At 37.4% G+C, this 13,790-nt stretch overlaps 1 protein-coding gene across 15 annotated transcripts in view; it reads right to left on the bottom strand.

The window, feature by feature from the left end:
• Positions 1–13,790, bottom strand: part of RALGAPA1 (Ral GTPase activating protein catalytic subunit alpha 1) — a 205,752-nt gene that overhangs the window by 25,114 nt on the left and 166,848 nt on the right. For all 15 annotated transcript variants that reach the window (XM_081547902.1, XM_081547901.1, XM_081547900.1 and 12 more), the window contains 2 exons: positions 3,820–3,978; positions 2,381–2,508 (listed from right to left, as the gene is read on the bottom strand). In XM_081547902.1, the coding sequence (XP_081404028.1) occupies positions 2,381–2,508; positions 3,820–3,978 (287 nt within the window). The remainder of the gene's footprint in view (positions 1–2,380; positions 2,509–3,819; positions 3,979–13,790) is intronic.

The raw sequence follows: 13,790 nt of genomic DNA, 5'->3' as shown, positions 1-13,790 counted from the left end.
AAGTCTACAAACAATAAATGCTAGAGAGGGTGTGAAGAAAAGGGAACCCTCTTATACTCTGGGTGGGAATGCAAACTGGTACAGCCACTATGGAGAAGAGTGTGGAGATTCCTTAAAAATGGAATGGAACGGCCATACGACATAGCAATCCCACTGCTGGGCATATACCCTGAGGAAACCAGAATTGAAAGAGACACATGTACCCCCCAATGTTCACTGTAGCACTATTTACAATAGCTAGGACATGAAAGCAACCTAGATGTCCATCAGGAGATGAACAGATAAGGAAGTTGTGGTACATAAACATAATGGAATATTACTAGGCTATAAAAAGGAACACATCTAATGAGGTAGACAAACCTGGAGCCTATTATACAGAGGAAGTAAGTCAGAAAGAGAAAGGCAAATACTGTATATTAACGTATATATATGGAATTTAGAAAGATGGCACCAACAACCCTACATGTAGCACAGCAAAGGAGACACAGACTTTGGGACTCAGTGGGAGAAGGTGAGGGTGATATGATTTGAGAGAATAGCATTGAAACATGTATATCACCATATGTAAAACAGATGACCAGTGCAAGTTCAAAGCATGAGGCAGGGTACCCAAAGCTAGTGCTCTGGGACAACCCAGAGGGATAGGGAGGGGGGTTCAAGATAGGGGGACACATGTACACCTGTGGCTGATTTATGTCAATGTATGGCAAAAACCATCACAATACTGTAAAATAATTATCCTCCAATTAAAATAAATACATAAATTAAAAAAAAAGATTTAAGGCATTCTTTCTACTGTGTCTTAAATGATGGAAAACACTAACCTCAGGATGAACATCAGGATCGGGGAACTATAAAGAGGCAAAGGTCAGAAAGACATCAATTGCAGTAGAGCTGACAATGTGGAAAAAATTAGTTTATGCACAATAAACTTTCTAGAGATATTCAGGAAATAATAAACTGAATCTTTACATTTCATAACAATGACCACTTCAAATCTGAGTTTTCAACTAGAAGTAAATGAAGATGTAACCACTACAAATAAGAAATGCTATATAAATGTCACTAAGCTTAATTAATCAATGTAACATGTCAGAAGCTACCTATAATTCTATTCTACAGTGTCAGAATACATGAGAAACTACACAGAAATCAGGTTACTTAAGTCAATGTTCCTTACAAGAAAACACATGCTGTAGACTTACGATAAATCTATTTCACATGTAATAGGATATTTTAAAAAGCCTTCCTTGTAAAGCTTAACATCTATAGTTTATTATGTAGAAGAAAAATAATTGAAATGTTTTTAATCATATAGAAAAAGTATATGAAGACACAAATCCACTTTACAAAGGAGTAACAGAAAACAACCAATACTTTGGCCACCTGATGCGAAGGGCTGACTCATTTAAAAAGACCCTGATGCTGGGAAAGACTGAGGGCAGGAGGAGAAGGGGACGACAAAGGATGAAATGGTTGGCTGGCATCACCGACTCAATGAGTTTGGGCAAACTCCGGGAGTTGGTGATGGACAGGGAGGACTGGCGTGCTGCGGTTCATGGGGTCACAAAGAGTCGGACACGACTAAGTGACTGAACTGAACTGAACAGGAAAGAATTTAAATTCTAAAACTGTGTGCATATTTCGTCCCAGGCAGTGCTCTAAGAGTTTTACACATATTGACTCATTCACTTCTCATAACACTATAGGCTAGATATTATTATCATTCTTCATTTTATGGATAAGGAAATGAGGCTCAGAGAAGTTAAATAACTTGTCCAAGGCTACAGAAGTAAGGAAGAGGTGACCAGTATTTGAGTTCAGGCAATCTGGCTTCAGAAGTCATGTTCTAAAACATTCCATGTCCTCTCATACTTCCATGTTTCTGTTTATATTGTTCCCTCTGCTTGGAATACTCTTCTTAATCTCATCTACCTGATTAACTCATTCATCCTTCAAGACTGGGTCAATCCTTATATTCTCAGAAGTGTTTGCTGATACCACTATTCCTTCCAGCTGAGAGGCCCCTTGTTATAATAACTTGCAGAACATTCCGTGCATAACTGTTATTATAGTATAGATACTGAAAACAGTATATTTCCTCAACTAGACTGAGTACTTTGCAATGACTGTTTTGGTTATCTCTGCACATCCAGCTTAGCAGAACACCTAGTATATAATGGGGCTCTAATTAACTAACCAAAAGACAAGTACTGACTACAACAGTATAAAAGAAAATACCATAACTGTTTAAACACTGGGGAGGAACTCCATCATCTTTATGTCAATAAACAAAAACTCCATAGGTCTTAGCACACATTAGAAGAAGTTACTTTGGAAAGTGGAAAACAACTGTTAAACCAGCTGTTAAAAAGGATACAAGTTTTGATACAACGGAATCAGCGATTTCAGAGCACGGCTTGCATTTATAGCTGTTGCTCGAACCATAATAGGTAGGACCTTTCCATTCACAATAGCACCATCAAAGAGTGGACCAAAGAAGGGAACCTGATTGAGAAATTAGAATAATTTAACCATTCAAACTGGAAAAAGGCTGTAAATAACAACAATCGAAACAGTTTGCATATAAAAAATCTTTCTGCTTCCTCTTTAGTTCTTCCTTTAGTAGAAATGCTATTCAAATTCTCTGCCGTCATGGGTCATTCATACTAGGACAACAAACAAAACAAAAAATGCCAAAGGTCTACAGGGGTTCCATTCAAAGAATTTTGTGCTTCATGTAACTGATTAAACAACTTATACTACCTGCCAATTTTCCAATTTTTGCAGCCTCAATTGTATACAAAAATCCAACACTTCAAGTTACTTTATTATTTTCATGCAATGCCAGCTTTACCAATGAACCTAAAACACTATTTTTTATTATATGGTTTATCAGAAAAAGATCTATGTCACTATTATCAGATGACTGATATTTTCGAAAGTATTCCATTTGAATATGGCTAGTACAAATGGCAGCTAAAGGCAAAGACATGAGCTATGGATAATACAATAAATATTTTATGTTTTGTGGCCACATATTGCCTCTGCTGTATATTCTTCTTCAATTTTTCAAATGAGAAAAACCCATTAAAAATGTAACATTCTTAGCTTGTGGGGTATACGAAAACAACAGGAAACAGGCTATCATTTGCTGACCTCTGATTAGATGAATCCTAAAAAAATCTGGCCATAAGCCGTTGTTTCACACATAGGGAACAATCCATTTCAAGAAGATTCATGATCAACAGTCAAAAACTAGTTTTTCCATAAACAAAACGTACTCAAAAAAAAAAAAAAAAGACACCAAAATACTGCCAAACTTTTATTCTTCTGAAAGAAAATACTTCTGCAGGTGTTTCCGCCCTATAAGACATTCAACTAGAACTACTTGCTTTTTTTAAACTTTGTAGAATTCTCATTATTAAGTGATATAACTAAATAATCATGTAATCTTAACAAAATATATCAACTAAAAATATAGGAATCATACTGTTTTAAAAGGGAATGATTACTTCTTACCTTGTGTTTTAGGAAACTCTAAATCATCCTGTTAATAAAGATAAGTCTTTTTGTGGGCTTACTGTAAAGGAACTTCCACTCTGGCACTACCTAGCCTTGTCCCATTCAAGTACAGTTTCTATCTGTTTTTCCTATTTTAGCTCCTTCTGAACTAGACTTGGACAATTCACATAGCTACTAGAGTCTGTGTCACATCTCCCTCTCCATTTTTACACAGCCTAATTCGTCTGAGTGAAACTCACAAATCCACATAGAACTCAAAATATTTTATTAAAATGTAAGATAAAGAATTCTTACCTCTGGTTTTTTCATTATCTGGATACTGAACATGTGGTTTTTCATCGGGTATATTATAATAAGGACATCACCAAACTCTGTAGGAATAATCCCTCTCCTGTAGTCTCTGGTGTGCTCTGACCAAACAATGTGCACTTCATCATTTCCTAAATGTCTCAACTGGAAAACCAAGAAAATAGTTCATACTGCTTGAGAAAATACTGTTATGTTATCATACAGCTACTGACAACATACTATAAAAGGATTAAAAGGGAAAGAAATTTAAAAAATATTTTTAAAACTTCATTTGACTGTTTTTCACAACATGCAAAACACAAACATTCAGAAAGATGTTAGGAGATGTTGCAGAAGACCAGATGATTTTCAACTGTCTACAGTGAATGGGAAACAGAGAAATTAGATTAAAAAAGATTCACATACAGACCACTCGTCTTAACCAGTAACTGCACCAATTTTCCACTACCAAACCTTTTCAAAATTGTTTAAAAGAGTGTTTTAAAAAGTGACTGATTTAAGACTGTTCTTTTTTTCTGACCACTCTCTGGAAGTGCTAATGAGTGAAAGTGAAAGGGACTAAAGGAGGCAACAGGAAGAGAAGTAAAACAAGTAAATAATTCATAAATTACCTTTGGAGTAAGAGAAAGTTGATTATATTTGGCTGAACAAATTTATTTCCAGGTTTTCTTTGCCTATGAAATTTTGCCTATGAAGGTGTTTTTGGCAATCAGAGTTAACACTGTGTTGATTAAAATTATAAAAAGTATCTAAAAGTTAGATTTCTATTAAGTTATTAGAAAAGTTAACTTAATATCCATCAGTACTGAGTTTTCTTCAAGGAAATATGTTTAAACATGTATTTTAATATACAGTTTGGTTATCTTGGTACATTTATTGATTCTGCCACTGCAAATAGTTGAGTCCATTTTTTGTGCCTATCTCACGGGTTTTTCTATTACTTTCAGATAACTTGAGATACTGGAGACAGAAATGTGTGGAAGAGAAAATTAGGGTAAGTGTTGTCAATATTCTTAGTATGGGCTAAAATACAGGCAATTTCTGTTTTTGAAACATGTGATTTATTTTGGCTTACTTACTACACAGCAGGATTACAAACGTGTGATTCAAACAAAGAAAGGAATTAAGTCCAGTTAATAAAAGGTTCTCTTCTGTCATCCTTTAACCCTGAAGTTCTTAATCTGGGTTCAAGACAATCTATGTATTTTGTACATGCTATGTATTTTTCTGAGAAGAAAGTCTATCATACAAGACTAGGTAACACAAAAAAAGCCAAGAACCAATGTTCTAGTGGTTCTTAAAAGTCCCCAACACCAATCTATCTAGAAAATCCTAATCACTATGAATAAAATTAAGTATGTGAAAACACAAGGTAAATCCCTGAACTTTAAAATTTATATTCCTAAGTAAGAAACGTCCTCTCTTCTTTGACGGATTATAAGATAGTGCCAGCTATTACTCTAAAGACAGTGCCTAGCTAAATCTATAGAGCAGAATCTATTATTCTAGAAATATATTTTTATTTTCTTTTAAAGAAGACTTTTTTTTAGGTCTAAGTGGATTCAAGTTTCTTTTTGGAAACCATAAACGTGCTTATTGCCCTAAATACATGATGATAGACCTCAAACATCAAAACAATGTTTATTTCAAGTTTTAATTATCATTATTTACAACATACACACACACACACATATACACACACACCTTGAATGATAAAAATGCACAGCTTGGGCTTTGTGACATTTTTAAAAACCAAAAATGATTACACAACTCAGAAAAGCCATGGCTCTATAATTTCATTTTTTAATCAAAATACTTTAAAAATATCCTTCCTATACAGCCATCCCCATGTGTCAGCTTCCCTAATAGGTTTATGTTAACTGAATACAAAAGAAATGTGAAATAAATTTAACCAGGAGGGATGATCCAATCTAATTTTGATACATTAATGTCATATGCTGTACATGTTACAATAGCAGCCAGATCTAATACTAAGCTCCAGGCTATACTGAGATTTCCAAATGGCAGATTGTTCTAAGTGATATCAAGTATAATTGAAGTAATAAACGATAGTAAAAGCTGAGCACACTGTCAGGAAGAATTTAAGTATTTACTTTTTAAAATTAAATGAGTTAGGTTAGGAAAGACAAGACAACTGAAATAATGCAGGTCTCAATTTACAGAAAATTCCTTTTATTTATCTGCTACATTAACCCTTGAACTCTTGCCAAAGCTATCTATAATTTCTAGTGCCCACTTATCTAAAGAAATGAGAGAAAAGGGCAACTGTAGCTTTATTTGATAATGAAAGTTTGTCTTCAAATATCTACCACAGAGTATTAAAAGTCTGTTATGGAAGTTTAACAGAAAAGAATAATTTATTTTTACAAAAATTCTGTAATGCAGATATCTGTGGCATAGAGCCATGAATATAACAGTCATTCAAAACATGTTGAATCATTTTAAGGAAAAATCCTCAAGAACACCCCTTATCATTTATATCCAAATGCTAAAAAATTATTTTATGCTGTTGAGGCATGTTTTTATATCTTTGTCTTTAAAAATCTGTTATATAAAATTAACTAAATTACTAATTATTATTATATAATAATTAAACAAATGGAGAAACTGCTAATCACTACCATGTATCTTGGAGTTTTTAAAGACTACTGAAAATAGGAATTTTGAGTGGTTAACAGTTAATGGAAATTTCAGAAGTGTGTTTGACATTTGACATAAATATTTTATATAATATTTTATATTTTAAATTATTTTATCTATACCATATCTTTTAAGGATTTAAAGGATCGTGTGTTATGTACTGGTTTCTTGCTGGGCTTCCCAGGTGGCGTTGTGGTAAAGAATCTGCCTGTTAATGCAGGAGACACAGGAGACTTGGGTTCGATCCCTGGAGGAGGAAATGCCAACCCATTCCAGTATTCTTGCCAGGAAAATCCCATCGACAGAGGAGCCTGTCCATGGGGTCACAAAGAATCAGACATGACTTTAGTGACTGAGCATGCATGTAATTATGTATACTGAGAAAGTTTTTCTGTATACTGAAAACTCGCAAAGAAATTCCTACCTGCGTATCTTTGTACCCAGATGCCAATCACTTCTGAAATAGAGTGTAAGAATTCTATATATGGGATAGGCCTATTAAAATGATTGGCAAGCAAAATACTCTTTCAAATTCACTTTGACTGCTATTGAAGTCATTTTGGAATTCAAGGCATATAACGTAAATGCAGGTTATCATTATCAATTTATGAAGACAAAATGGTTAAGTTTACAAACATTCATTTTCCTGGATTATTATCTCAGCTTATTGATATTTCTATTAAATTTTGGTGTGTGGAATAGAACAATATCAAATGTGGAATGTGCTCAGTCGTTCAGTTGTGTCTCTTTGCAACCCCATGGACTCTATCCATGGAATTTTCCAGGCAAGGATACTGGAGTGGGTTGCCATTTCCTGCACCAGGAGATCTTCCAGACTGAGGGATCAAACCCCAGTTTCTTATATGTACTGTATTGGCAGGCAGATTCTTTTCCACAAGTGCCACCTGTGGAAGAGAATATAATATCTACATATGCTCTAATACAACCAGAGACTACTTCCTTTGTTCTGTACACTCAATTATTCTCTGCATTTTTACAACACTGGCTTAAACAGAAGCTGTAGTCAATTCAAACCCTTAAGACTTTTTCTTAGAAACTTTCTTTTAAGTAGGTACAACTGACTACTAGAACTACAGCTCTTAATAAATTTTATCTTACCAGGTTCCGATTATCTTTAAGCCTGTCAGGGTCTTTTGTTAGCACGATTCTTCTATTCAACATGGTGGCTCTGACTTTTCTAGATTTGGGTTATCTTTAAAATCAAATTTTTGTGTCTTTATTTAGATTTTGGATAAAAATGTCGAAGGGACAGATCTGGGTAGGAGCCTTATAGCAAGTCATTACAGATGTCCTTCTTGGTTAAAGGAATATCCAACATTTATTACATGTTTTCTATTCTAAGTGCTCTGTGATAATTTATTTAATGTTCACAACAATGCTATAAAGTTAGTATAATTATTATTAACGTTATCTTTATAGGTGAGGAATTGAAGCTTAAAAAGACAAAGTTATATAACTAGTGTGGCAGAGCCAGGATTGAAACCCAAGCAGGTTAGTTGCAGAAACCACACTTTACCCACCTCTATACGTTGCCTCTCATTAAATAATTAATTTATGTCTCTAGATATAATTACACAACCAGTCACGAATATACTTATTGAACTATTATTAAGGCCACATTTCTTCAACCTGTCCACAAGAAACGACTTAGTTAAATGTTTTATACTGTCTATGGCCTTCCCTGATGTAGTAATCCTATTAAAACAAATTAAGTTACTTTGATGTGATTTGTTATGGTGAACTCATGCTAGCTCCTAGTGATCACTACTTCATTACCTAAGTGCTCACGAACCATCTGTTTAATAATCCTATTTTGCCAGGCACTGACATGGAGCTCATGAATGTTAGTAATTTTTGTACTTGGTGGCCTGATTCATGTCCTTTATGAAAATCAGATGTTTGCCTGTCGACATCAGTGTTTCTCATTTTCCATGATTATCAGGAGAGATTCCAGAGTCAATTCTAGATTTCCTCAGTGAAAATCATTCATTTGGCACTGGAGACTAAAATTCAGGTAATGTAACTGTATCATCTCTTTTACAACATCAACTTATCCCCCGGTGTCCCTACTTCTATTAAAAGCACCTAACAACTAATTATAATTACTTAGGGTCAAAGCCTGAAAGTCTTCAATTTCTGTCTTCCTTATAGTATCTCTGGGCTTCTCTGGTGGCTCAGATGGTAAAGAAATAGCCTGCAATGCAGGAAACCCAGGTTCAATCCCTGTGTTGGGAAGATCCCTTGGAGAAGGAAATGGCAACTCACTCCAGTATTCTCACCTGGAGAATCCCATGAACAGAGGAGCTTGGCAGGCTACAGTCCGTGGGATCGCAAAGGGTCGGACACAACTGAGCAACTACACTTATAGTATCTCTAACAAGCTCTTCATAAAAAAAATTTTTAAAGTATTATATTCCATTTTTGTACTTTCCTTCCTATTGCCTCTACTGTTGCTCTACATAAGATGTAGTCATCCTAACAGCTGGACTAGTTCTTGAGTTCTTAGAAGGCCTTCCCTCTCTCTTTCCTATCTACCTTCTTTCAAACATTGGCAAATATTGAGAGCCAAATGCACTGTGAACATCAAAGTGTTAACTCGCTCAGTAGTGTGCCACTCTTTGCAACCCCATGGACTATAGCCCACCAGATTCTCCTCCCCATGGAATTCTCCAGGCAAGAATACTGGAGTGGGTAGCCATTCCCTTCTCCAGGGACTGGACCTGGGTCTCCTGCATTGGCAGGCATATTCTTTACTGTCTGAGCTTACCAGGGAAGCACTGTACCAGCTACTGGAGATACAACGGTGAGGGAAAACAGACGTATTTTCTACTCTCACAAAGCTTTAAGTCCAGTGGAGTGAAAGTAAAAAATTATTCAATTAATGAATAATTAACAGTATATATAGACAATGATATAAAGACACCTCTCTGAGTGCAAATGACAAAATCAACTGAACTATAACGGCACTTGAAGAATGCATAGAAGATAATTAAGGCAGTTACTTCAGGGGATTAGTGGTATACGTGTAGAAATTGAAACCGAGTTAATACTCACTGTCCCAAGCCCTTCATTCTTTGCCCCTCATCTTCATACGTAGCAAAACATAAACTATCATATACTCTTCAACCATGTGAAAAAGTATACTCATACATTTTCATAACTCACTTGCTGTCTGGATCATTCATTCCTAATAATTAGGAAAAGCTTCTTGAAGCAACAGGAACAGCATCTAGTATTATAATACTTCAGCAGAGGGGACACTTGATAAATATGCTATTAAAAAGATAATACCACGTACTTAGCAATTTTTTTCTATTATTACATAGTGTACAGCATAAAAATAAAATTACCTGCACTTATGGCTTTACTTAAATATACCATTTAGATGGTGATAAGTGCTTAAAAATATAAAATAGGGTAATGTGATAGTGTTACTGGGTAGAGAGGGCTTCCTTAGCTGAGATGGTCTGGAAAGGTCTCGCTGAGGAACTGTCACATGAGTCTGAGAATAGAACAATGCAGATGAGAAAGCGTGTGTGTGTGTGTGTGTGTGTGTGTGTGAGTCAGTGTGTGTGTGTGTGTGTGTGTGTTTGTTTGTGTAAGTTGCTCAGTTGTGCCGGACTCTTTCCCACTCCATGGACTGTAGGTCACCAGGCTCCTTTGTCCATGGAATTCTCCAGGCACGAATACTGGAGTGGGCTGCCATTCCCTCCTCCGGGTAGAAAGCCTGATGAGGTGGCAAAAGAGCATTTCAAATGGAAAGAAACAGTAAGTGAAAAGCCCCTGAGTTGGGAATGAGCTCGATGTGATGGCAGGTTATAATGACAGCCAGTGAGACCAGGTTCTGGTAAATGAAAAGGAAAGTGACAAGAGATGAGATTGGAGAAGCAGACAGGCAAATAGCCAGATCTTGTAGGGCACCGAAGGCCATGGTAAGGAATTAGTCTAATCTATGTGCAATGAGATGTCCCAAAAAAAAAGGACCCCAAAAAGATGTCGTTTTCATTACAGGGGACTGGAATGCAAAAGTAGGAAGTCAGGAAACACCTGGAGTAACAGGCAAATCTGGCCTTGGAGTACAGAATGAAGCAGGGCAAAGGCTAATACAGTTTTGCCAAGAGAATGCACTGGTCATAGCAAACACCCTCTTCCAACAACACAAGAGAAGACTCTACACATGGACATCACCAGATGGTCAACACTGAAATCAGAATGCTTATATTCTTTGCAGCCAAAGATGGAGAAGCTCTACACAGTCAGCAAAAACAAGACCGGGAGAAGACTGTGGCTCAGATCTGCTGCTGCTGCTAAGTCGCTTCAGTCGTGTCCGACTCTGTGCGACCCCATAGACGGCAGCCCACCAGGCTCCGCCGTCCCTGGGATTCTCCAGGCAAGAATACTGGAGTGAGTTGCCATTTCCTTCTCCAGTGCACGAAAGGGAAAAGTGAAAGTGAAGTTGCTTAGTCGTGTCTGACTCTTAGCGACCCCATGGACTGTAGCCTACCAGGCTCCTCCATCCATGGGATTTTCCAGGCAAGAGTACTGGAGTGGGGTGCCATTGCCTTCTCCGGTGGCTCAGATCATGAACTCCTTATTGCCAAATTCAGACTTAAATTGAAGAAAGTAGGGAAAACCACTAGTCCATTCAGGCATGACCTAGATCAAATCCCTTATGAGTATACAGTAGAAGTGACAAATAGATTTAAGGGACTAGATCTGATAGACAGAGTGCCTGATGAACTATGGACAGAAGTTCGTGACACTGTACAGGAGACAGGGATCAAGACCATCCCCATGGAAAAGAAATGCAAAAAGCAAAATGGCTGTCTGAGGAGGCCTTAAAAATAGCTGGGAAGAGAAGAGAAGCGAAAAGCAAAGGAGAAAAGGAAAGATATTCCCACCTGAATGCAGAGTTCCAAAGAATAGCAAGGAGAGATAAGAAAGCCTTCCTCAGCAATCAGTGCAAAGAAATAGAGGAAAACAACAGATTGGGAAAGACTAGAGATCTCTTCAAGAAAATTAGAGCTACCAAGGGAACATTTAATGCAAAGATGGGCTCGATAAAGGACAGAAATGGTATGGACCTAACAGAAGCAGAAGATATTAAGAAGAGGTGGCAAGAATACACAGAAGAACTGTACAAAAAAGATCTTCACGACCCAGATAATCACGATGGTGTGATCACTCACCTAGAGCCAGACATCCTGGAATGTGAAGTCAAGTGGGCCTTAGAAAGCATCACTATGAACAAAGCTAGTGGAGGTGATGGAATTCCAGTTGAGCTATTTCAAACCCTGAAAGATGATGCTGTGAAAGTGCTGCACTCGATATGCCAGCAAATTTGGAAAACTCAGCAGTGGCCACAGGACTGGAAAAGGTCAGTTTTCATTCCAATCCCAAAGAAAGGCAATGCCAAAGAATGCTCAAACTACCGCACAATTGCACTCATCTCACAAGCTAGTAAAGTGATGCTCAAAATTCTCCAAGCCAGGCTTCAGCAATACGTGAACCGTGAACTTCCAGATGTTCAAGCTGGATTTAGAAAAGGCAGAGGAACCAGAGATCAAATTGCCAACATCCACTGGATCATCAAAAAAGCAAGAGAGTTCCAGAAAAACATCTATTTCTGCTTTATTGTCTATGCCAAAGCCTTTGACTGTGTGGATCACAATAAACTGTGGAAAATTCTGAAAGAGATGGGAATACCCGACCATCTGACCTGTCTCTTGAGAAACCTGTATGCAGGTCAGGAAGCAACAGTTAGAACTGGACATGGAACAACAGACTGGTTCCAAATAGGAAAAGGAGTACGTCAAGGCTGTATATTGTCACCCTGCTTATTTAACTTATATGCAGAGTACATCATGAGAAACACTGGGCTGGAAGAAACACAAGCTGGAATCAAGATTGCTGGGAGAAATATCAATAACCTCAGATATGCGGATGACACCACCCTTATGGCAGAAAGTGAAGAGGAACTAAAGAGCGTCTTGATGAAAGTGAAAGAGGAGAGTGAAAAAGTTGGCTTAAAGCTCAACGTTCAGAAAACTAAGATCATGGCATCTGGTCCCATCACTTCATGGGAAATAGACGGCGAAATGGTGGAAACAGTGTCAGACTTTATTTTTTTGGGTTCTAAAATCACTGCTGATGGTGATTGCAGCCATGAAATTAAAAGACGCTTACTCCTTGGAAGGAAGGTTATGACCAACCTAGATAGCATATTTGAAAGCAGAGACATTACTTTGCCAACAAAAGTCCGTCTAGTCAAGGCTATGGTTTTTCCAGTGGTCATGTATGGATGTGAGAGTTGGACGGTGAAGAAAGCTGATTGCCGCAGAATTGATGCTTTTGAACTGTGGTGTTGGAGAAGACTCTTGTGAGTTCCTTGGACTGCAAGGAGATGCAATCAATCCATCCTAAAGGAGATCAGCCCTGGGTGTTCATTGGAAGGACTGATGTTGAAGCTGAAACTCCAATACTTTGGCCACCTCATGCGAAGAGTTGACTCATTGGAAAAGACTCTAATGCTGGGTAGGATTGGGGGCAGGAGGAGAAGGGGCCAACAGAGGATGAGATGGTTGGATGGCATCACTGACTCGATGGACATGGGTTTGGGTAGACTCCGGGAGTTGGTGATGGACAGGGAGGCCTGGCGTGCTGCAATTCATGGGATCGCAAAGAGTAGGACACGACTGAGCGACTGAACTGAACTGAACTGATGTGCAATGAGAAGCCACTGCTATACCATCCAAATTCAACCAGCCAGTGATAAGATAAATTTACTCTGAACCATTTATATTCCCTGGTTTCTCTATCTTCGATTCTTATCATCAGGAGTATATTTATAGAAACTGGGTTAAAGGTGTTAGTCATTCAGTTGTGTCCAACTCTTTGTGACCCTGTGGACTGTAGCCTGCCAGGCTCCTCTGTCCATGGAATTTTCCAGACAAGAATACTGGAGTGGGTTGCATTTCCTTCTCCAGGGGTGGTCGTCCTGACCCAAGGATGGAACCTGCATCTCCTGCATTGCAAGCAGATTCTTTACCACTAGCCACCTGGGGTTAAAGGTAGAGTTTATTATATTAAAATTATTTTATGTAATGTGGCTAAATTTGGGACTAAAACAATGTATATAATTCCGCAGAATTATTAACTAATAACTACACTTTTACTAACACAATGAAAGAATTTTTTATTATTCCTTCAATTTGTTTTTCATTTTCCAGACTATACTAGAATATAGTTCTTTGGAAAATGAAGTATATTTTAAT

The sequence above is a fragment of the Giraffa tippelskirchi genome, chromosome 12 (genome assembly GCF_054371585.1).
Source record: "Giraffa tippelskirchi isolate mGirTip1 chromosome 12, T2T-mGirTip1v1.2.pri, whole genome shotgun sequence".
In the NCBI taxonomy this organism is placed as follows: domain Eukaryota; kingdom Metazoa; phylum Chordata; class Mammalia; order Artiodactyla; family Giraffidae; genus Giraffa; species Giraffa tippelskirchi.
The sequence above is the reverse complement of the archived record's forward strand: the minus strand, read 5'-3'. Positions and strand labels throughout refer to the sequence as shown.